Raw genomic sequence first — 24842 nt, 5'->3', positions numbered from 1 at the left:
TAAGGGAATTGAGTTCAACAATATTTATTTAATACTTTTTTCTTAAGATTTATTTATTTGAGAGAGCGAGAATGAGAGAGAGAGAGCACATGAGAGGGGGGAGGGTTAGAGGGAGAAGCAGGCTCCTTGCCGAGCAGGGAGCCCAATGCGGGACTCGATCCCGGGACTCCAGGATCATGACCTGAGCCGAAGGCGGTCGCCCAACCAACTGAGCCACCCAGGCGCCCCTATTTAATACTTTTTGTATAATATATTCTGACTAACAACGCTGTGTGTAACCAAGTCATCGAAAGTCATAGAGATAACTTTTTTTTAAGATTTAATTAATTTATTTATTTATTTGAGAGAGGGAGAGGGAGCATGAGCAGGGGGAGGAGCAGAGGGGAAGGGAGAGAGAGACTCTCAAGCCGACTTAGTACTGAGTGCGGAGCCGATGCAGGGCTCATGACCTGAGTCGAAACCAAGAGTCCAGTCACTCAACCAACCGAGCCACCCAGGCACCCCAGTCACTAGAGATAACTTTTATTTTGCTTTTATCCTGTGCCCCTGTGGTGGGTCCTTTTTATTTTATATCCCGAACATCACTTGACATCTTCTATACATATTGACATCTTCTATACGTATTCTGTTTCCTTCCTTTTCTCCCTATTCTACTACTTGTAATCAAACTTCCATCATATTTTAGCCAGACTGTTTGTTACAAGATTATCCAGCAGGCTGCTTCATTACTACCAGAGTAGTCTTCCGAAAAACAATCTGATTATTCCCCGTAAAATTATTTAGTGGCTCCACTTGATCTAAGCTCCTTGCTAGACGTCTATTGTCCTGTTCCTCTGTCTGGTACTAGTTTATCTCTCATCAGTTCTTTATACACATCCTGTGCTTCAGCCCAGTCTGACTATTCATGCTTCTTTAAATTATGCAGTACCATTACAAGCTTCCATGCCTTTGCACACGTTAACTGCTTTGTTTCAGATGCCTTTCCTTATCCCCAGGCAACTCCTATTCATATTTTTAGACCTGCTTCAGGTAACTTTTACTTCTTCTAACTCACTCCTTTTTTTAAGCTGCCAGTGTACCTAATAATGTGTCTTTATTTTGTTAGAGCATTCCTGTTTCATTTGCATCTCTCTCTCTCTCTCTCTCTCTCTCTCTCTCTCTCTCTCTCTCCTCTGACCATGAATAGCTTGAGGGGAAAGATTTAATTTGCATTTGTGTGAGCAACACTTCATTGCTGGAATATGCTAAAGATCATTATCACTGAGTATCTAAATAGGTATCTAACAGTAGATATCTAAATAACAGAATTATTCTAAAGACTTCTCAAAACATCCGAGTAATAACTGAAGAATAGTTTACTGTAGTTCACAACTTGTAGTGATTCATTGAACTGCATATGATAGGTTAGTGATGGCACAGAGGCTGGTTCAAACCCTCTGAATATGCTGTTGCAAATCCTAACAAGGGACTGCCTAATTATAAGAATGCCAGTCAGTAACATCAATTCTTATGTATTTATACATTTTGGCAATACTCTTTAAGAATTGAATTGCAGTTATGCAAAAAATGTTATACATTCCACTTCTTCATCCATATGCAGTTGACCTTTGAACAACACAGAGGTTAAGGGCACCACCACCCCCCAGTTGAAAATACATGTATAGCTTTTTATTCCCAAAATTTAAACTATTCTTTATTTGTATTTATTCCCCAAAATTTATACTAATAGCCTACTGTCAGGCGCCTGGGTGGCTCAGTTGGTTAAGCGACTGCCTTCGGCTCGGGTCATGATCCTGGAGTCCCGGGATCGAGTCCCACATCGGGCTCCCTGCTCAGCAGGGAGTCTGCTTCTCCCTCTGACCCTCTTCCCTCTCGTGCTCTCTGTCTCTCATTCTCTCTCTCTCAAATAAATAAATAAAATCTTTAAAAAAAAAAATAGCCTACTGTTGACCAGAAGTCTCACTGATAACAAAACAGCCAATTAACACATATTTCATACGTCGTATTAAATTCTGTATTCTTAGAAAAAGTAAGGAAAGAAAAATTGTTATTAAGAAAATCATAATGAGAAAATAGATTTACAGTACTGTACTATATTTATCAGGGAAAAAGTCCACATGTAAGTGGACCCATGCAGTTCAAACTCATGTTGCTCAAGGGTCAGCTGTAATATGAAAAACCAAAAGAATATATTCACAAAATGTTGAGTACTCGATTAAGTCTTATCTTGATGATTGTGATTTGGGGGAGTTATAACATCTAAAGTTTAGAAATATTAGTCTGGAGCCAATCAGAAGTTGTAGGTAGCCAGTCTTGTACTATAAGAAGCATTCAGTGATTGTGAATAATAAGGAACCATGTTAGACATGGTAGAAAATGTAAAGGTTCCTGTCTTCAACGTTATAATGAGTTCAGTAATTTCTGGGTAATTGAAATTTTTAATTTTTAAAATATTACTTTACTTCCCTCTACTCATATCCTGGCCTACTTGTTTTACTGTAATCTGTTACGGGCTAAGAAACCAAAAATAAGTGGACTTTGAGTGAGAGTCCAAATTCTTAGACTTTGTGATAGATACAAATTTAAAAAAATTATTTCCAGGTTCAGGAGTGTATTCTGAAGATTTGAGTTGCAGGAAAATCATTTTCTGGTTTAGTTAGCTAGTCCTAAATTGTACTGAACAGTTAGCTAGAGAAGAACTGATTTCCAAAGGTGTAGAGTTTTTATTGCTGTGATGCTTTACTCCCAAGTCTTCTCTGAGGAGGTGACACTATGTAGTCCTTAACCAAATGAAGAGGGGGGGAAGAGTTTTGGCCACTTGTGTGGTAAGGCCAGGTGCAGCAGAATGACTCAGGGAGAGCTTAATTAAGAGATACGGTTGGATGTATAGTCAGGAATTAGGTTTTGATTATTTTTGAAATTAATTTTAAGAGCAATATCAAACCATTTTTGAGAAAAGGAATGTGCTAATTTGCATTTTATGAAGATTATCTTGGCTGCTTACCATGAGAAAGTTAGAATTTGAAGGTTAAAAATGATAAAGGGAAGTCTGTGGAGAGATGGAAGTGGCTTGGTAGACTAGGGTGGTGGCAAAGGAGAGAGAGGAAAGTGCATGAATTTGAGATTTATGTTGAAGTTAGAATCAGTAAGTACTCTTTATGTTCCAACAGTGTGACTGCTTTTAGTTCTTTAGTTACCTCCTATGATGCTGTTTTGTATCTACTGTTCTCTTTCCCCTCTCCTATTTTCCCTAGCAGGTAAACCCCCATTTATCTTTCAAAATCTAGCTCAGAATTCTTCACTATCACAGTATTATTTGATATATAGTTAGCTTGTTTATTAAGTCTTTATTAATTGCTTTTCTGGTTTGATCAGTTGTAGTCAAACCTAGCTTTACATGGTCAAGAAGTGAATGATTGATTATGAAATTTATTCATTACCCAGAATTTGATCTCATCCTGAAGAGAAGTGTTGTAAAGCATTTTCATGTTAAACATAACAATTCCCAGTCAGGTCTGGAAGACTGCCTCCATGTTTCCTGTCCTTACACAAGGAAGTAATTGTCCTCTAGAGGGTGCACATTACAAAGCCTCTGTGGTCAGATAAAACTGGTTTTATACTAACATAAACATCCCCCTCCATCTGCTGGTCACAGGAAAAATTCATCTTGTATTCATGTATTTTTGAGCTCTCTAGCACTACACTCACTATGCTTTCTTTCATCCTTCAGCCTTTATGAAATATTACAGATTTTTCATGAGTATCTCAAAAGAATTACGAAGTATTTGGATTTAGAAATAACTCTGTAATACTGTTCTTGTCTTTTTGTACTTCCAGGTACTGTTCTTGATTTGATGTAAGCTTGCCTTTTGTAATGACTGGTAGCTGATGGAAAGAATTTTGTGTCTTCCTAAAATAATGATTTTCATTATACTAACCTATGTATATTTTATAATCCTCATCATTAAATTGAATATCTTGGAACTATTTTAAACTCTTGTTTATACTGCTCCACAAAGTAGTTGTTTTATTCCAGTTTTCCTTTCTACTTACTGTTTCAGTACTAAGAACTGAATTTATGTGGTAAAAGTCAAATAAAATATAAATTCAGTTGCTCTTAGTTTGATTTGTTATAAAGCTAGTTAAAGTGCGTTAATAGCTATTGGGTAATGTGGAATGCACATAAAGCAGATATTCTTATTAACATATAATTATATTTAGCAATAAACTACTCTGCCATATACAGATTACCATCCTAGATAGTCAGGCCATGTTAGAACAAGGAAATTTAGACTTAAGGAGTAGAGAAATTTAAATTACAGAACTTAAGATGAATAATTAGCATTTATGTAGTAATTAGCATTTACGGTGATTTTTCTTGGGTTCTGTGACCAACAAAAGGTTAACCACTGCAGAATTGGGGGTCATTAACCCATATTATTTTTTTGCATTTTGCTTTTCTGTTAATTCTATGGAAATTGTGGTTTTGATCTGAAAGAAAGAAATTATTCTATTCTCCCCACTTGATTTTGGCTTTTTCACTTGTTTTTTAAATAATGATTAAGTATCAGTGGCATTTTACCTATGTTTGCAAGGTTGTTTTGTATAAATGTATGGTTTTTCCATCTTAACAGTATTCACTTTTTACAAGACAGCATGTGGAATTCTTTTTCATTTTAGTATCTCTTTCTAACACACAGGAATACTCTGAAGATAGTAACTCTGAGCCAAATGTGGATTTGGAAAATCAGTACTATAATTCCAAAGCACTAAAAGAAGATGACCCCAAAGCAGCATTAAGCAGTTTTCAAAAGGTTCATATTTTTTTCTGATTGATTTATGTCTTAAAGTTTATTTTTTCAGGGGCGCCTAGGTGGCTCAGTCATTAAGTGTCTGCCTTCAGCTCAGGTCTTGATCCCAGGGTCCTGGGATCGAGCCCCACATCGGGCTCCCTGCTCTGCGGGAAGCCTGCTTCTCCCTCTCCCACTCCCCCTGCTTGTGTTCCCTCTCTTGCTGTGTCCCTCTCTGTCAAATAAATAAAATCTTTAAAAAAAAAAAAAAAAGTTTATTTTTTCAAATGATGTCTCAGAATTTTATCTCAGAAATGTGTTTCGGATACTGAGTGATAATCCTATAAATAAATTTGCATTGCAGTACAAGCAAATATTTTAAAAGGAATAGCCTATTGTTTTTTAGCTATCTATAAAGCAGGGCCATTGTCCTGAAAAGCTAGTATGGTTTTGGTGGAAGGAAACCAACATGATGATCAATAAGTATTATCCCTGTAATTTTGTTCCTTCTTTGGAGGACAGATCACACAGGTGTGGTTCTATTAATATGATTTTTTGACAACTGATAAACTTTTGGGTTATTCTTACCAATTATTCAGAGGAGAAAAAAGGACTTCTGGGACTATAGAATAATTGAGCAGTTCTTATTTAATCTCTTGATTAAATAAGCTCACTTATCCTTAAGCATTTTAAGACGTGTTTCTTTTTTAAAGCCTTTTAAAAATGGCATTGAGAAATGGTGGAATTCTTGGGGAAATGTTCGTCATGCATATGATGTAAAATTAATTCAAAACAGACAGTGTCATTAGAAAATAACATTAGCATTAAATTAGACTAAAAATGTCTTCTATTTTTTAGGTTTTGGAACTTGAAGGTGAAAAAGGAGAATGGGGATTTAAAGCACTGAAGCAAATGATTAAGATTAACTTCAAGTTGGTAAGATTTGTTTTGAGGGGAATTAAACTAATAATGAAATAAATTCTGTGGGTAAAAACCTCATGGCAACAAAATGCCATTTTTTTCTACCTCTTTAAAATAATTCTGTTGGGGCGCCTGGGTAGCTCAGTCATTAAGCGTCTGCCTTCGGCTCAGGTCATGATCCCAGGGTCCTGGGATCGAGCCCCATATCGGGCTCCCTGCTCCGCGGGAAGTCTGCTTCTCCCTCTCCCTCTACCCCTACTTGTGTTCCCTCTCTCACTGTGTCTCTCTCTGTCAAATAAATAAATAAAATCTTTAAAAAAAATAAAATAAAATAAAAAAAATAATTCTGTTGATGCATTTCTATACTTAGCCTACTTTTGATTTGTGACTTCAGTAATACTAAGTAAAAAAAATTCTGCATAGGAGTCAAACTTTTCTGTTTAAGAAAACTTATCCTATAGATACGTAGACAGTATCTGGCTGCATTATTAACAGAATAATTTTTCCACAAACTGTTAGTGTTTATTTTGGAGTTTAAAAATTCTACTTTGTGTTACAAGGATTTCCATTTGCACTGATAAGAACCAAAGCTAACATCATTCTTGATTCCTCTCTTTGTCTCTCTCCCCTCAAATAATCTGTTAGTAAATCCACATGTCTTTAGTTTTAAAATATATCTAGATCTATATCTTTTAAAATATATCTAGTAACTTTTTGTCAGATACTTAACCAGATAATACTTAACCATTTTTATGTCTGCTACTCTGATCCAAGCCAATATTCATCTCTTACCTGGATTATTTCAGTAGCTTCTTAATTCACATCCTTACTTCTGTCCTTGCCTTACAATAGTCTTTTCCACAAGCAGCATAGTGATCCTTTTGTTTTTATTTTTAGAGTGATCCTTTTAAAATATAAGTGAGATTATGTCATTCTTTTGCTCTAAATTTTCTAACAGTTGCTCTGAATCTTTTTTTTTTTTAAAGATTTTATTTATTTATTAGAGAGAAAGAGAATGAGAGACAGAGACCCTGAGAGGGAAGAGGGTCAGAGGGAGAAGCAGACTCTCCGCCGAGCGGGGAGCCCAATGTGGGACTCGATCCCGGGACTCCAGGATCATGACCTGAGCCAAAGGCAGTCGCTTAACCAACTGAGCCACCCAGGCGCCCCTGCTCTGAATCTTCTAATGGTTCCTACTCTCCTTAATAAAATCCAAATCCTTACCATGGCCTGGGAGGCCCTATGTCAACTTACCCTTTGCAACCTTTCTGATACTATTTTCTTCTGTCCTCTCCTTTACTGGGTTCCTTGCTGTCCTCTTGTCATCCTAAGCATGCTCCTACTTGTAAACCCTTGTATTTGCTGTTTCCTCTGTCCCAAACTCTCCTCTCAAATAGCCATATGGCTCTTTTCCCTGTTAAGGATCACCATATATCAGGATGGCCTTCCTCTGACTACCTTATATAAAATCGCATCCTTCCCACCGTCACTTAACATTCATCTTACCCTGTTGATTTTCTTCTTTTGACTATATCACCAACTTGATCTGTTTACTTACTTACTGCCTTTCTGCTGCCCTCATCCTCATAGGTTGTAAGCTCCATGAGAGCAGAACTTTGTCTTATTCACTATTACATTCCTATCATTGTAATAGTGGCTGGTATTCAGTAGGTGCTCAAATATGTTGTTGAATGAAGTCATAGATAAGTTGGGATTGTCATAACATTGTACTCTCAGAGAATTGCTAGTCTTCAAGAGTGCAAGGTAGAGATGGAGGGGAAAATAAATGGTTAGATGAGAGTACCAGGGACAGATATGAACCTTAAAATCACTAAGAATAGAGGAATTTTTGAGAAAAAGATAAAGTGGAGTTTAGATAGCAGAGGTAAGCACTTGCTTCTATGTCAAATGTAAGGATAGCTGGCAATCTATTACCACTTTTTTTCGTCCTATCTCTATATTTCTCATATGTTTCTTCCCTCTCCCTATTAACCTCTCTATCCCATCTATTTGAAATTGAACTCCCTGAATTGACTATTACCTTTGTCCAGTTAACTTCCACTAATCTTTCATCCTGTTCTTGATATACTCACTCTGGCATCCTCACCTACCTTCCAAAGGAGGGGCCCTCCATGACATCTACAAAAACTATCCACAAAATATTTTAGCTCATTCTTCCTCCCAAAATATCAAGACTATTCAAAACATGTTAAACATTAATAAGTATATTGCATGTTACATTTAAATATAGTTAAAGAAGGGAAAATATCTCTCTTGAATTTACCCTTTCTAGTTCTGCTCTGATATTCTCAAAAATATCTCTCTGTTGCACAAAGAAAGCCCTCGTGCTTTCTTTCCATTTATTATTTGTGAAAATATTAAACACACATACTGTATTTAAATTAATAGCTTAGAAGGATATGTGGAAGAAGCATCAGGTGTCAGGGACAGAGATTTTGACTAAACAATTTTAGTGACATTAGAAGCCCAATGTTAACTCTTAAGATTCTGTGATTTGAAATAATACCAAGAGACTAGAAAACTGCTATCTTAACATACTAGCAGTGGTTCAGTTTTTGAGCCCATTTAAATATATGCTACCCATAAGGCTTATTTTACCGTTGTACCTTGAGCCAAGATGGGAAGTAAGAGAAAGGATTATTTGTAGTTTGTGTTACTTTACCTACCTTCCTTCTCTACCTTGTATTTGCTCAAACAGCATCTGTGAATAGTAGTTTCAGCTTCCATCCCTCATTTTCTGGTTGGATTCAGAATAGGACTCATGATGCTGTGTGAAGGTTTTGAGCAATAAAAAGTTGGAAGGGTTTGTTATCAACTGCTCTGTGTTTACCACTGTAATTTACCTAATTTTCCCTTAGTCTTTAAATACAGTAACATAATTATTGAAAAAATGCTTTAAAATTACAAGAGCATAAGAAAATGAATTCAAAACTAACTTTTTGCTAAAATCCTATTTCAGTATCCAGATACAGTCTCCAAGTTAGGACAGTCCTATTTCTGATTTGCCTTTTGCCATGAGATATGTTCTGTACCTTGGATTTTGACAGCTCACTGATAGGATATTACCTATTATTTACCCATACATGGTACTGGCATGGGTGGGAAGAAGTGGACAGAAGAGTGGGAAAAGCCTTAGTGGTATATATCCAACTACCTTTTCACCAGGTATGCCAACTGGTGTTTCCTTTTTTGTAACTCAGTTCTTGCTTAGATTTCAGGAAGTCTTCTCACGTTCATAAACACACATGGTCTGTTAGTCAAGAAAAACACTATATCTGCCAGTGCTCCCCCTCCCTGATTAAAAGTAGAGTAGAACCCAGTGAAAAGAAGGATTAATAGCAGTTGGAGATTGTGGGGACTGTGGATGCAGATTATCAGGTTAGACTCATAAATTGACTTACATGATCTACTTTGAGGGGGGGTAGACCATCCACCAAAATACTTAAGTGTTGGAAATTTGACTGGTGTTTCTTTATTTCCTCAGATCTCTCCTGTTTCCTCAAATAACCAAAGTAGTGCAAATAGTCCTGCAAGGAATAGCAACATTACCTACATTTACTATTGAGTAGAGCCTTGCGTGGGAGGACTTTTCTTGATAGTGGGATGAGTACCTGGGCTTGAAAAGATTCTTTCACTTCACATTGTATCATTGAGCCAACCAATAATACAGGGAGAAAAGAAACATACCACTCTTGCTAGAGAGCTTTCTCATCAAGGGGTAAATCTTCAGGAGAGGATATGGCTGATACCTGCATAGTTGGTACCCAAGGCATTTGAAAAGTTGGATTTATTTGTATTTTTTGGTCTGTGAATATTTTAGTAGTTCTTATGATTTCAGTAAATGTATGTTGTGCAATGAGAACAATACCTGAAATTTTGAGAATCTGTAAAATGTACTTTTTCATAGGGTAACTTCATAAATTTGGGTCATGCATTCAGTAATCTAGAAATTCCAAATATAAGCTAAAATGTTTATAGTGTATCTGTATACATACTTTATCGTAAAACTTTGTTTTTCATAGTAGTATGTGCTGTAGTCTTAATCATGTAGCTATTTTAGCACATAAATCCATATCTAATAACACATTTTTCTTCCCTGACAGACAAACTTTCCAGAAATGATGAACAGATATAAACAACTATTGACCTATATTCGGAGTGCAGTCACAAGAAATTATTCTGAAAAATCCATTAATTCTATTCTTGATTATATCTCCACTTCTAAACAGGTTAGATTCTGGTTTTTGCTCTTGGTACTTAACCAATGTGTTATTTATATTATTATACTGTAAACCCTTCCAACTTTTTATAATTATTTATACTAAAGGCTTTGTTCTTTTTTTTTAGGCCTGGAGATTTCTAGTCAAGCAGTTATACCAGGCATTAATGTGCTTTAGAAATAATATATACTATTTTCTTAATTATAGTACTAATCATACAATAATAAAAGGCAGTAACTAGCTAAATCTCTTCAAATAATATCTTGAGGTACATAATCTGCACACAACTTTTGCAGGTTTAAACTCCCACGTAGTTACTAACATAGTTCCTTCCAATAAACTCCATCACCACTTCCGTTAGATTTGTGTAGATTTGATTAAAGATCCTTGAGAGGAGACCCTATACTCATATTAGTACTTGGCATTACTTAATAGGTGTTTAGTAAATGCTTTTACAAAGAATGGGTGGATGATGGATGATGAAAGAAAGGGCTAATGATGAAGAAACTACAGTGGGCCTTGGGAAGGATAGAGCTTTTGTTATTCTAGATTTTGGTTATTAAGAAAAGCAATGATGATTTTATTGTATTGCTAAGATAATTTTTAATTGGATTGCTGTTCATATTCTTTTAAGCAACATAACTTAAACACCATGATATTTTACCACAAGAAGTATTCTCTATGTTATTTATTCTCCATGTCATTTAGGATTTCTTAAAACGTTTAATACTTTAAATATTCATAATAAAAAATGTTCATCTCAGAATCTCATTCTGTCTTTTCTGCTAGATGTCATTTCTTATTTCTTAAGGTAGTTTATTTTACTCTTTATATCTAAAATATATGTAAAGAAAATAGAGAAAAATAAACTTAAAACTGACCCTTGAACAACATGGGGGTTAGGGTGCCAAGCCCCTCCCCTTTGCCCCGCTGCGATGCAGTTAAAAATCTGTGGCATGACTATTGACTCCTCAAAAACTTAACTACTAATAGCCTGCTGTTGACCAGAAGCTTTACCTATAACATAAACAGTTGATCAACATATTTTGTATGTTATGTGTATACTGTATTCTTAGAGTAAACTAAAGAAAAGAAAATGTTATGGAGAAAATCATAAGGAAGACAAAATATATTTATAGTACTGTACTGTATTTATCAGAAAAAATCCACGTATAAGTAAACCCACGCAGTTCAGACATGTTATTCAAGGGTCAACTGTGTATGTTTTGTTAAAACATTAGTATTTAATGGCACTAATTATAGAGTTGTTACATATAGGGGGGGCTTTTCTTATGTGGGGAAATATATTGAGTTTTACAAACAAGTGTCATCAAAACATTTTTGGTACACTATTTATAAATGGTATATACCAGATGGTGGGGGGGGAATTAATTTCAAACTTTCAGATTGGGTGTTGCTTCGTCCTCTTATATGTACACTTTTTGTCTTTGAAAGTAAGAACAGATACTGGGTGGGAGGTACTCAACTTATTCAGTATGCCATCAGCAGTCATGAATAGATAGGCAGCCTTTTCTGAAAGTTAACTTTCCTGTTGTCATGGCCCTCTTTCCTCTTGATCCTGTTGAGTAGAGATCCTAGAGAATCAGGTATTCAAAGGCAGAGCCCGATGGGGGGAGGAGGGTAGGTAGGGGAGCTTATCATAATGCAAAATAGAATGATTTCCATGAAAAAATGTCACACTCAGATTGGTGAATCGATGGTGTTTAGACATAGCTAAAATTGTGCTAGACTTTACCCTCTACCTAAGTCCAGCAGTTTACCAGTAACTTAAGAGCTGTGTAGTTTGGTTACTTGATTAATTATATTTATGGAAGAATTTTTGAGGGAAGTTTATTCTTTGTTTCTTTAGCTGCTTGCCTAGTGTTTGTCACGTGGCAGGTACCAAATGAGAGTTGAGTGAATAGGATACACACTATTAATAACAGTACAGCTAGTTCAATGTGTATGCCATTCACTTCCATCAATATAAAATGAGTCATTAGATTAGAAAGGACAAATCATACTTTTAGAGCATTAGGTATTTTCTGGGTTTTACTTTTTAAAAACTCACATAAAAACAGAGCTAGGCACTTTTTGTAAATTTGGTCTCTTGTTTTGCTAAGGTTTTGTTAAATTACAGACTGACACATTCAGAAACAGATCGTGTATCTTATGTGTATTAAAGTTCAAAGATGCACTTTTAGTTTGTTCAAATTAACTTTATTAACAGGTACAAATTTGCTGTTTACAATTATAGAATTCTGATTTTTTATGTCAGATGGATTTACTGCAGGAATTCTATGAAACAACACTGGAAGCTTTGAAAGATGCTAAGAATGATAGACTGTGGTTTAAGACAAACACAAAGGTAACAATTACAATTACTTTTTTTTTGAAGAGTGGGAGGGTGTCCTTAATAAACTCTCCTAAAGATTCATGCCTTTTCCTGTTGAAATCTTTTAATTTTAATAAGTGTGTTCTTTTACAGCTTGGGAAATTATATTTAGAACGAGAAGAATATGGAAAGCTTCAAAAAATTTTACGTCAGTTACATCAATCCTGCCAGGTAGCATTCTCTTATTTTTTCTTAATATTTCTTCATAATAAAAACATAAGAAAAAATTATATTTGAAACTTACTTATGGATGTTTTGTTCAAGAATCATCCCCAAAATCAGATTTGGTAAATAAGATACCAATAAGATAACCAATATTCATTTTTTCTGAGTATTACATTTCTTCCTGTTTAAATCATTAGTTTTGTGGAGTGAGGCACAGGTATCCATAAACAAATAGGCTAGTCATTAATGCCTATTAAGAATAAGCCTTTCATATTTAGTTATAAACCCTGTGAGAATCAGAAAGAACATTAGAGACATGAAATAAAGATATTTCATATCTAGTTTATAATACATTATGTTAACAGTACTGTCCATTAGAACTTCATATGATGCTAGAAACTAGAAATATTCTGTATCTGCACTAATATCATAGCACCAGCTACATGTCATCAGGCAGTTGAAATGTGTCTGAGTTTTTAATTTTACTTAATTTAAATTTGAATGGCCACGTGATTTACACAGTGCACCTCTATAACTTTTTAACTGTGGTTATAATTTTGTGTTTGCTTTTTTGTCTTGATGAATAAGTTATTTCATATTAGTTTAAAATTTCTGTGGAAATACTATTTTAAATGTTTTTAACCTCTTCCTGTGCTGTGTGCTATTATCTTAATTATATATGTTATTTCTGTGAATGGGAGAAAAGTTGATCAGGAAAGTTTTAAATTAATCACCTGCATGTATTTTCATTTAACTTTTTTTTAAGGTGTTTTTGTTTTGTTTTGTTTTTTTAGGTTTTTTACAAAAGAAAATGTTTTTATTTCATAGTAGTTTTGCTTCGGGGCGCCTGGGTGGCTCAGATGGTTAAGCGTCTGCCTTTAGCTCAGGTCATGTCCCAGGGTGCTGAGATCGAGCCCCACATCGGGCTCCTGGCTCATTGGGGAGCTTGCTTCTCCCTCTGCCTCTGCCTCTCCCCTGCTCATGCTCTCTCTCTCTCCTTCTCTCTCTCTCTATCTCTGTGTCTCAAATGAATAAATAAAAAAATCTTTAAAAAGTAAAAAAATAATTACCTGCATGTATTTACATTTAACTTTTTTTTAGGGTTTTTTTTTTTTTTTAGGTTTTTTACAAAAGAAAATGTTTTTATTTCATAATAGTTTTGCTTCGGGGCACCTGGGTGGCTCAGTTGGTTAAGCTTCTGCCTTTGGCTCAGGTCATGATCCTGGGGTCCTGGGATCGAGCCCGGCATCAGACTCCTGCTCAGTGGGGAGTCTTATTTCTCCCTCTTCCTCTCCCCCCCCACTCATGTTCTCTCTCTGTCTCAAATAAATAAATAAAATCTTAAAAAAAAACATAATAGTTTTGCTTCATAAAGCACATTAGTTATGATTTGTTTCTTATCTAAACATTCTTAGAAGAGCTTAGTCTGATGTGTAAACAACTGTGAGCTCAGTTCCATGTGAAGTGGAAATGATAGAGAAGCCATTTCTGAATGGAAGAGGGTCTTTAAGCGTTTATATACGGAATACGAAAAAGCCCTCTGGTGAAGGTTTTGCTCAGTTTATTTTGGAACATAAGAAAATTCTATCTGATTGCAAATAACCTTATAGCAGAGACATATGATAATCTAGGTGTACAAATTGTGTCTTACATATCATATTTTACTGTGGTTGTGATTGATTAGTGAATGACTAAACAATTCTGTTGGAAGACCAAATAAGTAATAAATTTTGGCTTTGTGTAAGGACTTGATATTTATGATTATCTGACTGTTGCCCGTATGCTCTTTTTCACGACCTGTATTTTGTAGGCTGTTGGTTATTTTTCAAAGTTGAACTCAAACCTTACCACCTTTGTTATTCCTTTTACATCCATCAGCAAAGTTAGTCACTCTCTCTTCCATTCTTTGGGCACTTGGTTCATGCTTCAAATAGAATCATTATTTATGTTGTAATTTATCTATTGACAGATTAATCTTCTAGACTGTGAACTTTTGGGGGCCAGGAACATTAGCTTATTTAACTGTGTATTTCTCCAAGGTAGACCCAGTGCCTGGCACTAGGAAGGCACCTGGAAGTGCTTTTTGATCAAATCAGTGGATATAAAGTGGTTGTGAAGATTTGGGGAAGCCCATAAAGAATCTCCTAGATAGAAACAAACATTATAACATTTTATACATTATAAAATACTTCTAGTCACTTTTTCCTTATTGAATGACTAGAAAGTACAAAGGATGTGTGTATTCCTTTTTGGCTATTAAAGGTAGTGTTCTTAATGTTCTAGATCTTAATTAAAATTTGTAGTACATTTTCACACAGAATTAGTATTATAAACATAAGGATCTCAGGCTAACTCAAATAAAAATTAGTAGGTTGACTGTGAAATTCTATTTTAACTAAAGTTCTTTGCTTTCTTAGACTGATGATGGAGAAGATGACCTGAAAAAAGGTACACAGTTATTAGAAATATACGCTTTGGAAATTCAAATGTACACAGCACAGAAGAATAACAAAAAACTTAAAGCACTCTATGAACAGTCACTTCACATCAAGTCTGCCATCCCTCATCCACTGATCATGGGAGTCATCAGAGGCAAGTTTTGTTAGGAGAAGGGTGGGCAATGTCATGGGAAGATACCAGGGTGTCATTGTATATGATTGAATGACTCTGAAGGTTGTTTCTGTTTTAGTGAAAACAAATGGTAAAGTAGTAAAATCAGTGAAATGATCTAGTCTTAGAAAGAAATTAGAATTAGAAATTGAATTTTTTGTCTTGTAAAATTTTACATCAGTGAACTATACTTCAACAGAAAATTTACCATCAGAAGTTCTACTCTCAAGACTGGGGGAGTTGAGAGGGGGAAAAAGAACTTCTGTTCTTGAATTATGATGATATACATAAAATTCTTTCCTGCCTCAACTGAGAATAAAGATTTGCAAATGCTTGTTTGATGTTTATAATGAAGAACTTGCTTTTTAGAATTAAAGTGAGTACTGAGGCACCTGTGTGGCTTAGTTGGTTAAGCGTCTGACTCTTTGATTTCAGCTCAGGTCATGATCTCAGGGTTGTGAGATTAAGCCCTGCATCTGGATCCATGCTGAGCGTGGAGCCTGCTTGAGATTCTCTCTCTCCCTTTCCCTCTCCCCTCCCCCTTTCTCCTCTCCACCCCACCGCCCCCCAAAAAGAATTAAATCGAGTACCTTGGGGCTAGTACTATTCAGGCTGTAGAATTAAAAGACTGGAAAGCCACTATCATAGTTTTCATTTGATTTTTACAAAGTGCTCAATCTTACTACAGAACTGCAAATGCCCTTTTATCCTGTTTTATTCTTTATAGAATGTGGTGGTAAAATGCACTTGAGAGAAGGTGAATTTGAAAAGGCACACACTGATTTTTTTGAAGCCTTCAAGAATTATGATGAATCGGGAAGTCCAAGACGAACCACTTGCTTAAAATATTTGGTTTTAGCAAATATGCTAATGAAATCGGGAATAAATCCATTTGACTCACAGGAGGTATGTGTGTGTTCATTTCTGTCAGCTATCTTTTCTGGAAGTAAATGTTATTCTTTATTTGTACATATAGCATAATTTTTCTTTCTTTCTTTCTTTTTTTCTTACTGTGCTTAGGCCAAACCATACAAAAATGATCCAGAAATTCTAGCAATGACGAATTTAGTAAGGTAAGATTTTATATTTCGGTTAAGGTAAATTTCCTTAAAGCAGTGAATTAGAGGGGAAAGAGGGAGAGAAATTTTGAGAATTCAGTTAATATTCCAAATTTACTCTCTTACATTTCATTTTGAAATATTCCAAAGTTTGTGAAATTTTTATCTTTTGAAGTCATTTATTCTGTTTCTGTTAATCACAAGATTTTATATAGTATTGTTTTATATAGTATAGTATTGGCTGGTTTTTTTTCTTACTATCTACATGTTTGTGTCTGTGCTATTTTTCAGTAGAAAACTGATTGTAGATATTTTAAAACAATTTCACAGTGTTTGCTGTTTCTACCTGCCTTAATCCAAAAAGAAATTATGAATTGGTCCACATAAATCAAAAATTTTCAACAAGACAATGTCTTCACATATTTTCTCAATTGACAAGATTTAAAAAATCATTTAAAAAAGGTTTACCTCAGATAAATTTTCTGGGGTGAGGAGCAGAGGGGTCATACTGGTAAGAAACCCAAGGATATATTGATGACTTCCACAGTATGATTGTTAGCAACTGAAAAATCTGCTATGATCAATTAATATTAAATAAAATGTAGAAGATAAAACAAAGCGAAAAGCCTAGTAAAGGAGGCCTACTTTTGCAAAAGAAATCAGTGAGCAAGAAAAATTTTTCTCTGGGCTGGGAATTATTGGAGCCTAGGTTTCTAAAAGTCTTTTGTTTTAGATTGTGCAGCTGAGTTTACCAAGGCAGGAAGAATATTAGGGACATAGAGTAGGGTGGGGTTTTTTGCATATGTATGTAGATAACGGAAGTGGTAAGACATTCTTTTAATAGTCTTTTATATACTTGGAAAAAATAGCTTATTACATGATATTGTTTGGGTTCCTATGAAAAATGTCCTCATTTACTTTGTTTTTATCTGGCTGTAGGTTTTACAAATTACTAGGTTTGTTTAAGGAAACTTCAATTTTAGCTGTAAAAAATAAGAATGATTTTATTTTAAGGGGACTAGGACTAGTTAGGAGATAAGAACTCTAAATTGCAACATGAAAAAATCAATTTCTTTCGTGCACTTGGGTGGCTCAGTTGGTTAAAGGTCCAGTTCCTGATTTTTGGCTCAGGTCTTGATCTCAGGGTCAAGTTCAGGCCTTGTGTTGGGCTCCATGCTAGGCATGGAACCTACTTTTAAAACAATATCATTTTCTTTTATTTATTTCTTTATTCTAGTATGTATTTGTTGAATTAAGTTGATTTTAGTTATGAAAGGAGATTTCTCCATCTTTATTTCAAATGGTTTATTACTCAGCATTTGGCCACATTAACTGAAAGATGATTTAGCTAGAGATTCACTTCATAATACTTTAGAAAAATGTTTATAAAGTTAAATTGTTAAGCAACAGTTTAAACTTTTAAAACTCTTAAAAATTGAGGGAGAGTTTGCCCTAGACATTAATATTTCATCTAAATTAAATTGGTTAAATACATTAAAATGGATTAAAGGGCTGATTTATCAGACCTGTAAAAAGGTAATAGCTATATTTATATATTTACTATTTCATACAATTTAGTCCAGTGAAACCTCTATATTGGAACTCAGTTTTATCGCTTCTCAGCCTTTTGGCTAAGATCAAGTGTATATTGGAACTCAGTTTATTTTAATGATAAATTTTGATCCAGGCAAGTGGCCTGTGCTGTCCCACATTTTGTATAAGATGTTTTTTAAGTCACTTAAATAGTGGAAGAATGTCTCTTGGTTAAAATATACACATGTGCATGTGTTTCACTACTTGAATATATCCTCCTGTAGTATATTTTGCAGTGATGTATTTGGGGTAGGTGAGAAAGTAATGCTTCCTAATTTTATCTTCCTAGTCAGTTGCCAGCAGACTAGAGGAAAATAATTCCTGTTGAAGCACTTGAATCACCTGCCCCTAACATGAAGTTACATTGCGACCCAACAGATGGAAGCACAGCAGAGGGCGTGCAGAATGGCTGATGATATGTCTTACATATAAAGCAGACAGTGGTGCCATATCCAGAAGGTTGGCTTCTTCCTTCTCAGCACCTTTAGCAATCCCCATAGTGCCCTACAGAGTTATTTTAAGAGTAGATACTAGACACCTCAGAGAATTATGAACATAAATCAGCCTTTGGCCTTCTGCAGCAGGGTCCATCACTCTCTCCTTTGTGTGTGTGTCCCATTTGGCACTAATTACGTGCCACTGATATTTTTGCTATATAACTCAGTGGAATTTTAAGGCTAGAGAAAATTTAGAATCAAATGTTCCTTTGCAGAGTTTTAGCAGTTGCTGGTAGCTTTCTAGAAGATAAAAATTAGGAAGCTGCATTTCTGAATAATCATCAGAGAGAATTTAGTGTCTTATTTCAAAGATAAGGCCATACTCCTCCATATAGTAGTATGCATGAAACCTCATTTCTTAGGGATTAAATGATAAATGCCCAATTTAATTTGAAAGTAGCAAGCAATAAACAGTTTTTATATTTGTCAGTTTTTAACAGTGTTAAGATTTTGAGAAGATTTTAATGAACTATATATATATAAATAAAGTATATGACCCCAATGGAAGATTTATTTAATCTTTGTAAAACCACAAGCATTAAAAAAGAAATTAATTTTATTTGCAGAAGGATGTGTGTGTTTAACTCTGATTTCTACAACAGAAACTATAATGTAACTTAGATTATTGCATATAAAAATTGAGAAACAGGCATTTTGGATTATCTGAGTTAATACATGACTTCTTCATGTTTGACAAGATTTATACTTTTTCTTTTAGTGCCTATCAGAATAATGACATCACTGAATTTGAAAAGATTCTGAAAACAAATCACAGCAACATCATGGATGACCCTTTCATTAGGGAACACATTGAAGGTATACTCTTTCTGCTGACTGAATTCAGTTACCTTCTGTGCTACCTCAAGCAGTGCTTCTGAATGGAGCTGTGTGGAATTAAATCAGTTTTCCTCTGTGTATTGCCAAGTATAGAAATGTTTCTAAATGCTTTCATGGAGTAGGTTATTATTTGAGACTATAAAGCTGTTTTAAAGAAATCATTTACCAGTTTCCTGCTATTTATTATCATGAATTCTTATATGATGTCCATTTAATTTAAGGTGGCTGTCTATCTCTTTTACCTTTTTATTCTAATTTTGATACTGTTGTGTGTTTATTATTGATACTTTGGTTCAAAGTTAATTTTTAGGATTTTGGACAAGTAACAAAAACTTTAAAAATAGTCTGCTCTAGATGATGCAGAGATGCATTACTTTGAAGGGTGGCTAATGTTGTACCAGTAAGTGTATGAGATTTTTAATAAGTTCTGTTGGATTAACAAAGACAAAAATCATTCCTTGTTCTGGGGCCTCTTTTGTACCTCCAGTGTTCCCACCTGTTTATGGAACTATTTGAGGGTTTTTAAATGACCATTTGGAACAACTCATTCAAATACTTAAATTCCAGATGCATCAGGAATATCTGAAGAATACTTTGGAAGTAATGTTCTTCTTTCCCCGCCTTCCTTTCTCTTTCATTCAGCAGACATTTTAAAAGTTCTTGTATGAAGCTAGAATGATGGATATAGAAAAATTTAGAAGCCTTATGCATGAACTCCAGTCTAGTTTTTTTTTGTTGTTTTTTATAAGACGCTTGTCTGTGAAGAAATTGGAGAAAATTGCAAGATCAATGTATAAAATATAATACTCTAGATTTTGAGAGAGCATAAAATAAGGGACTTGACTGGCATGAATCAGAGCTTCTTGAAAGATGTTAGCTATAGAGGAGATGGTGAGCAGTGTGGAGTATTATTGAGAAGGCAAGAGGATATTTTAGGTAGCATCACAACATAAGCAAAATCAGGGAGGTGGGAACAAGAAAAAATTATGATCAGCAGCCTCTAATCTTACTGTGCGTCTGTTGGACCCAAACATTTTTAGATCCAGATACCTCATGTCTGGGGCACCTGGCTAGCTCAGTCAGTAGAGCATGTTACTCTTGATCTTGGGGTGATGAGTTCGAGCCCCATGTTGGGCATAGAGCTTACTTAAAAACAAACCAAAAAAACCAAATACGTTATGTCCTTGCCAGGCAGAAAGATTGTGAGAAAATAATTGATATAGTTAATGTGATTTAGAAGTGCATAACGTTTCATGCAGATGTACAAACTGTTAAATTTATTTTCATTTTTATCTTTTCTTTCAGAGCTTTTGCGAAACATCAGAACACAAGTGCTCATAAAATTAATTAAGCCTTACACAAGAATACATATTCCTTTTATTTCTAAGGTACTTATATTCATAGATCTTAGTATTTATAATTTGTAGTTATAAATGCAGTGTATTTAAAAATTATTTTGGTAACATTTTTATAATACCTTTTCAAAATACAGCATAAGTTAGGGCTTTCCTTTTAATGCAAATTATTCTGTTTTCTTCACATAAATTAACAGTAAAGAGAAATAAGGATTCGTTACATTTCTTTTTAAAGATTCCTTCAGCCTCAAAGAACATTATAGAGGACAGAGTAGCGGCTAAAATATATAATTGATGTAGTTTTTAACCCAACCACAATAAAATTGTGGTAGGAATATACTTTAAAGGGGCACCTGGATGGCTCAGTCGTTAAGTGTGTCTGCCTTCAGCTCAGGTCATGATCCTAGGATCCTGGGATCGAGCCACGCGTCGGGGGCTCCCTGCTCAGCGGGAAGCCTGCTTCTCCCTCTCCCACTCACCCTGCTTGTGTTCCCGCTCTCACTATCTCTCTCTCTCTCTCTCTGTCAAATAAATAAATAAAATCTTAAAAAGAAAAAAAGAATATACTTTAAAAATTACGAAGTTAAATTTGGTCAGACCTATGTTCTCAGAAATATTTTGAAGTGATAATGAAGTTTGTATTAAATTTTCTTTTCACTAAATTTAAGTGGTGGGAGTGAATTTAAAATCAGAATAATTACTCATTATCATAAAGTCTTTAAAGAAGTTAATTACTAGAATTATAATGAGTCTTTTGTCTTAGGAGTTAAACATAGATGTAGCTGATGTGGAGAGCTTGCTGGTGCAGTGCATATTGGATAAGTAAGTACTTGACCGTTCATCACAAAATGTTTAGGACCATAACGTTTGAATAATGGGAACAAAGGTAGCAGTGGAATTCTTGATTTTTCACAAAAAGCATCCTCTGGCTATAATTTTCTATTAAAAGAGATACATATATATGCATGGTGGCTTTTTGTGAATGAGTGAACATATTAAGCCCTTGATTTCTGAAAAAGTTGTAAATGGTTTTCAGAAAGATTTCTCATTCTGTATGTGACCCATATCCAGCTAGAGAATTGTTTAATGAATAGTATTTTTTTGTTTTTAAAGTATAAGGCATGATATATAATAGTTTTGAAATTACATTTTTCTTAAAAGCAGTATGGTATTTAAAGCTTCACAAGCTTATTTGCTCTTGATTAATCAGGTAAGTCTGTGCCTGTTGATTCTTTTAGTGAAACTGATAAAAGGTAGCTGAAATCCAGTTTCTGTGTAGAGTTTTAATAAGGCAATGAATGAAATAAGTAATCCTGAATTTGGTCGCTTAGTGGAGGCAGCAGTTTCTTCTTTTGCATTTATTGATACTGTAAATATTTTTTGAAACATTAGTCTAAAAGTTACACTCAGTGAAAATGGTTTGTAGATGTGTCTTTTATTTATTTATTTCTAGCACTATTCATGGCCGAATTGATCAAGTCAACCAACTCCTTGAATTGGATCATCAGAAGAGGGGTGGTGCCCGATATACTGCACTAGATAAATGGACCAACCAATTAAATTCTCTCAACCAGGCTGTAGTCAGCAAACTGGCTTAACGGAGAACAAGCTTTCACAGACGTACTTAATGCAACAGTGCAGAGATGTAATCCTTAAAAGAACTGGGAATGGCAAAACTACTGTCGGTTGATGTGTCCTGAAAATTATTGGAGTTATGGCAGAAGTGCTTTTTTTGATCAACTGGTTTGTGTTTTGCTGCTGCATTTATCCCAAGAAAAACAGCTTTAATCTCCAGAAGAAAACCAAAATGCCATGGGATTTATGCTGTATTGACATCTTGCCCTAAACATACAACATCATAGTAATTTGTCATGGGCAACATGACCAGAGAGAAGATTTTTGTCATGATTTTAAATACACTGACATGTTACTGTTGGTTAAATTTAAACATGTTTTACCTGCAGAAATTCTCTCACAAATAACCTGCAATAACTTGAAATGCATACCCTTTTGAACACTTCCTTTTCTCATGTATAAATTGAAATGTTTGCTGCATTTTGCAAAATGTCAATTCTCCAAAAATGTGTCCGTATATTTCTGTACCTGCAGTGTAGTAAAGGTTTAGATGAAACCCCATAATTATAGTGGCATACTGTCACTTAGGTTTCAAGCAGCAAAATAAACAGTGCAGCTCAGAAATTGTAGTTTGGTTCTTGATGTGTTTTTATTACATTTGGGGTTTTCGTTTTGTTTTTTAGTACCTTAGAAATTTCAAATTATTTTATCTTCGGTTAATGATTTTAAAAAGCATGGGAGCAAATAAGTTGGTTATTTGCTTTCAAGTTTTTTAAAGTAGTCTTTATTGATAAAGTAAGGAGAATTAGTTTCTAACAAAACACTTGCATAGTACGTACTTTAACGTGATGCTTTAAAGGAATAAAATTTTTTTTTCTAAGAATGATAATTCCTTTTTAAAAATACTAACTCTCAGAATGTTCACTTTAAACAAATATGCCAGAACATAGACAGCTAAATGAATGTTACCCTGTATAGTGATCATGCTGGAAAATTATTTCCTAATTCCAGCAATCTACCATTGCTCAAAACCTCTTGGGTTTTGCTCTTTTAGAATTGCATCCAAAGCTAATTTAAGTCATACACACTATTAACTTTATGACACACATTGTTTAAGAAAGTATTATCAAGCTTGATTTTTTTTTATGGTTACCATCACTTGGCACCAAATGATATCAAACTTGATTTTTTTTTTTTTATGGTTACCATCACTTGGCACCAAATGACTTTGGACAGTTTCCAAAAATTAATCTATCTTTGAGGTAATAGTAGAAAATATGCAGCTGGCTTTGAAGGCGATCCTAAAAGAGTTTGAAAGGTATTTTGAGCAGTGGTAGCATAGTTAGGATAATGAACTGTGGCCTTCCAAGGTGACCACCTTAAAGGAGACACAGCTCATTTGAATGTATTGAGTTTTGGATGTATTTGTTTCATTTAAAAAAAAAAAAATCACATTATTTTATAGTGTCAAAAGGAAGAACTAAGATTAAGATAATTTCTTTGGTTTTTCTATTGCTTGTTATTATGTAAAAAGAAGTGAGTGGCAGTTCAGAAGGAAGACTGTTGTAACTGAAGAATGACAACCAAGAATTTTTGATCATTAAATCAGATTTTATAAACAGTGGAAGGAGCATGGACTTAAAACAAGGCATGCTTATTCGGTTTTGTCAAAATTTTACAAAAATATGTGATATATATTTATACTAAAACTATATAATCCTTAGATTTAGGAAAGCAATCAGTTAATGTCTTTAGCAGATTAAAGCAGTATTAAATACAGGTGCAACTTGGAAATTGTAGAAAACTGAAAGAAAACGGAAGACAAAATGTCTCTGGTAGGGAATAAAAAAGTTTAAGATATTATATAATTATGTGTATTTTCTTCTCTTTTACATAAATCATTTGTGAAAAATGTGCTACATTTTTTTTACAGGAGTGATAATAATTAGGACTTATTTTTCAGTATAAATTGGAGACCCTTTGTTACCCAAATAAAAATGACAAGTTTCTGTGCCTGTATTCAAATATGTATGCATGTGATAACTGTGGGAAAAGGCCCTGCTTAACTCTGAGTTGATGGAATTAGAATTTAAAGGATTTGGATGATGTGATTTAACCTTTACATTCCAACCTTCACAATGTCCAGTTCACCTGTGATATCTTTGCCCCATGGAAGTAGTACATCTTGCAGTTTCTAGAGGGAAAGCGTGCACTTACTATTCTTTAGGAAACTGGGCTAAGCATATAACAATATCCAAAGTTATACCATAATCTTTAATTTAATGTAATTGTATGTATCATATAGGCTTTGTTTAATATTCCCTAAATATAAGTTCTTTTTTTAAAGTTATTTGCCACATTTGTTTTAGGACACAGGTTTTTGATACATCTTAACAGTCTGGTTAACTTAAAGCTATTTTTATTTTTTCCCATTAAACATGTTCTGTGTTCCTGTGCATCTTACAGAGTTGAAATCCTTTTTTGAGATTGCTTATCAAAATATAACTAAATTTAAGGGAAGTAAAAAGATAATTGGCAAATTCTTAGCATTTTGAATTACTGATTAAATCTTTCCTTCTGTGAAAACTATAGTACCAAATAGTGTACATCATATTGTGATGTGTTTTATCTCTTTTTTCTTTTACCCCAAACCTGGAAAAACTCACTCCACAGCAAATTCAGCTGCTATTTGAGGGTAATAGATAAATGTCTGCTATAAGAGTTGGATTTCCACTACTCATTCTAGCTCTTAACGTTATTTTTATTTATTTATTTATTTATTTATTTTTAAGTAATCTCTAGGCC

At 34.4% G+C, this 24842-nt stretch overlaps 1 protein-coding gene across 2 annotated transcripts in view; it reads left to right on the top strand.

Moving 5' to 3' along the window:
• COPS2 (COP9 signalosome subunit 2) overlaps positions 1-24056 on the top strand; it is a 31326-nt gene extending 7270 nt beyond the window's left edge. Inside the window, exons 2-13 of one of the 2 annotated variants that reach the window (XM_025884124.2) lie at positions 4701-4814; positions 5649-5726; positions 9836-9961; positions 12231-12320; positions 12441-12518; positions 14930-15104; positions 15850-16028; positions 16143-16195; positions 18989-19086; positions 20413-20495; positions 21226-21284; positions 21916-24056. In XM_025884124.2, the coding sequence (XP_025739909.1) occupies positions 4701-4814; positions 5649-5726; positions 9836-9961; positions 12231-12320; positions 12441-12518; positions 14930-15104; positions 15850-16028; positions 16143-16195; positions 18989-19086; positions 20413-20495; positions 21226-21284; positions 21916-22060 (1278 nt within the window). In that variant the 3' untranslated portion in view covers positions 22061-24056. Of the gene's footprint in view, positions 1-4700; positions 4815-5648; positions 5727-9835; positions 9962-12209; positions 12321-12440; positions 12519-14929; positions 15105-15849; positions 16029-16142; positions 16196-18988; positions 19087-20412; positions 20496-21225; positions 21285-21915 lie in introns of both variants that reach the window. The other variant, XM_025884123.2, reaches the window with a different exon arrangement.
• Positions 24057-24842: the final 786 nt, after the last annotated feature.

The sequence above is a fragment of the Callorhinus ursinus genome, unplaced genomic scaffold (genome assembly GCF_003265705.2).
Source record: "Callorhinus ursinus isolate GAN/ISIS: 27379988/994484 unplaced genomic scaffold, GSC_fseal_2.0 scaffold25, whole genome shotgun sequence".
NCBI lineage: Eukaryota > Metazoa > Chordata > Mammalia > Carnivora > Otariidae > Callorhinus > Callorhinus ursinus.
The sequence above is the reverse complement of the archived record's forward strand: the minus strand, read 5'-3'. Positions and strand labels throughout refer to the sequence as shown.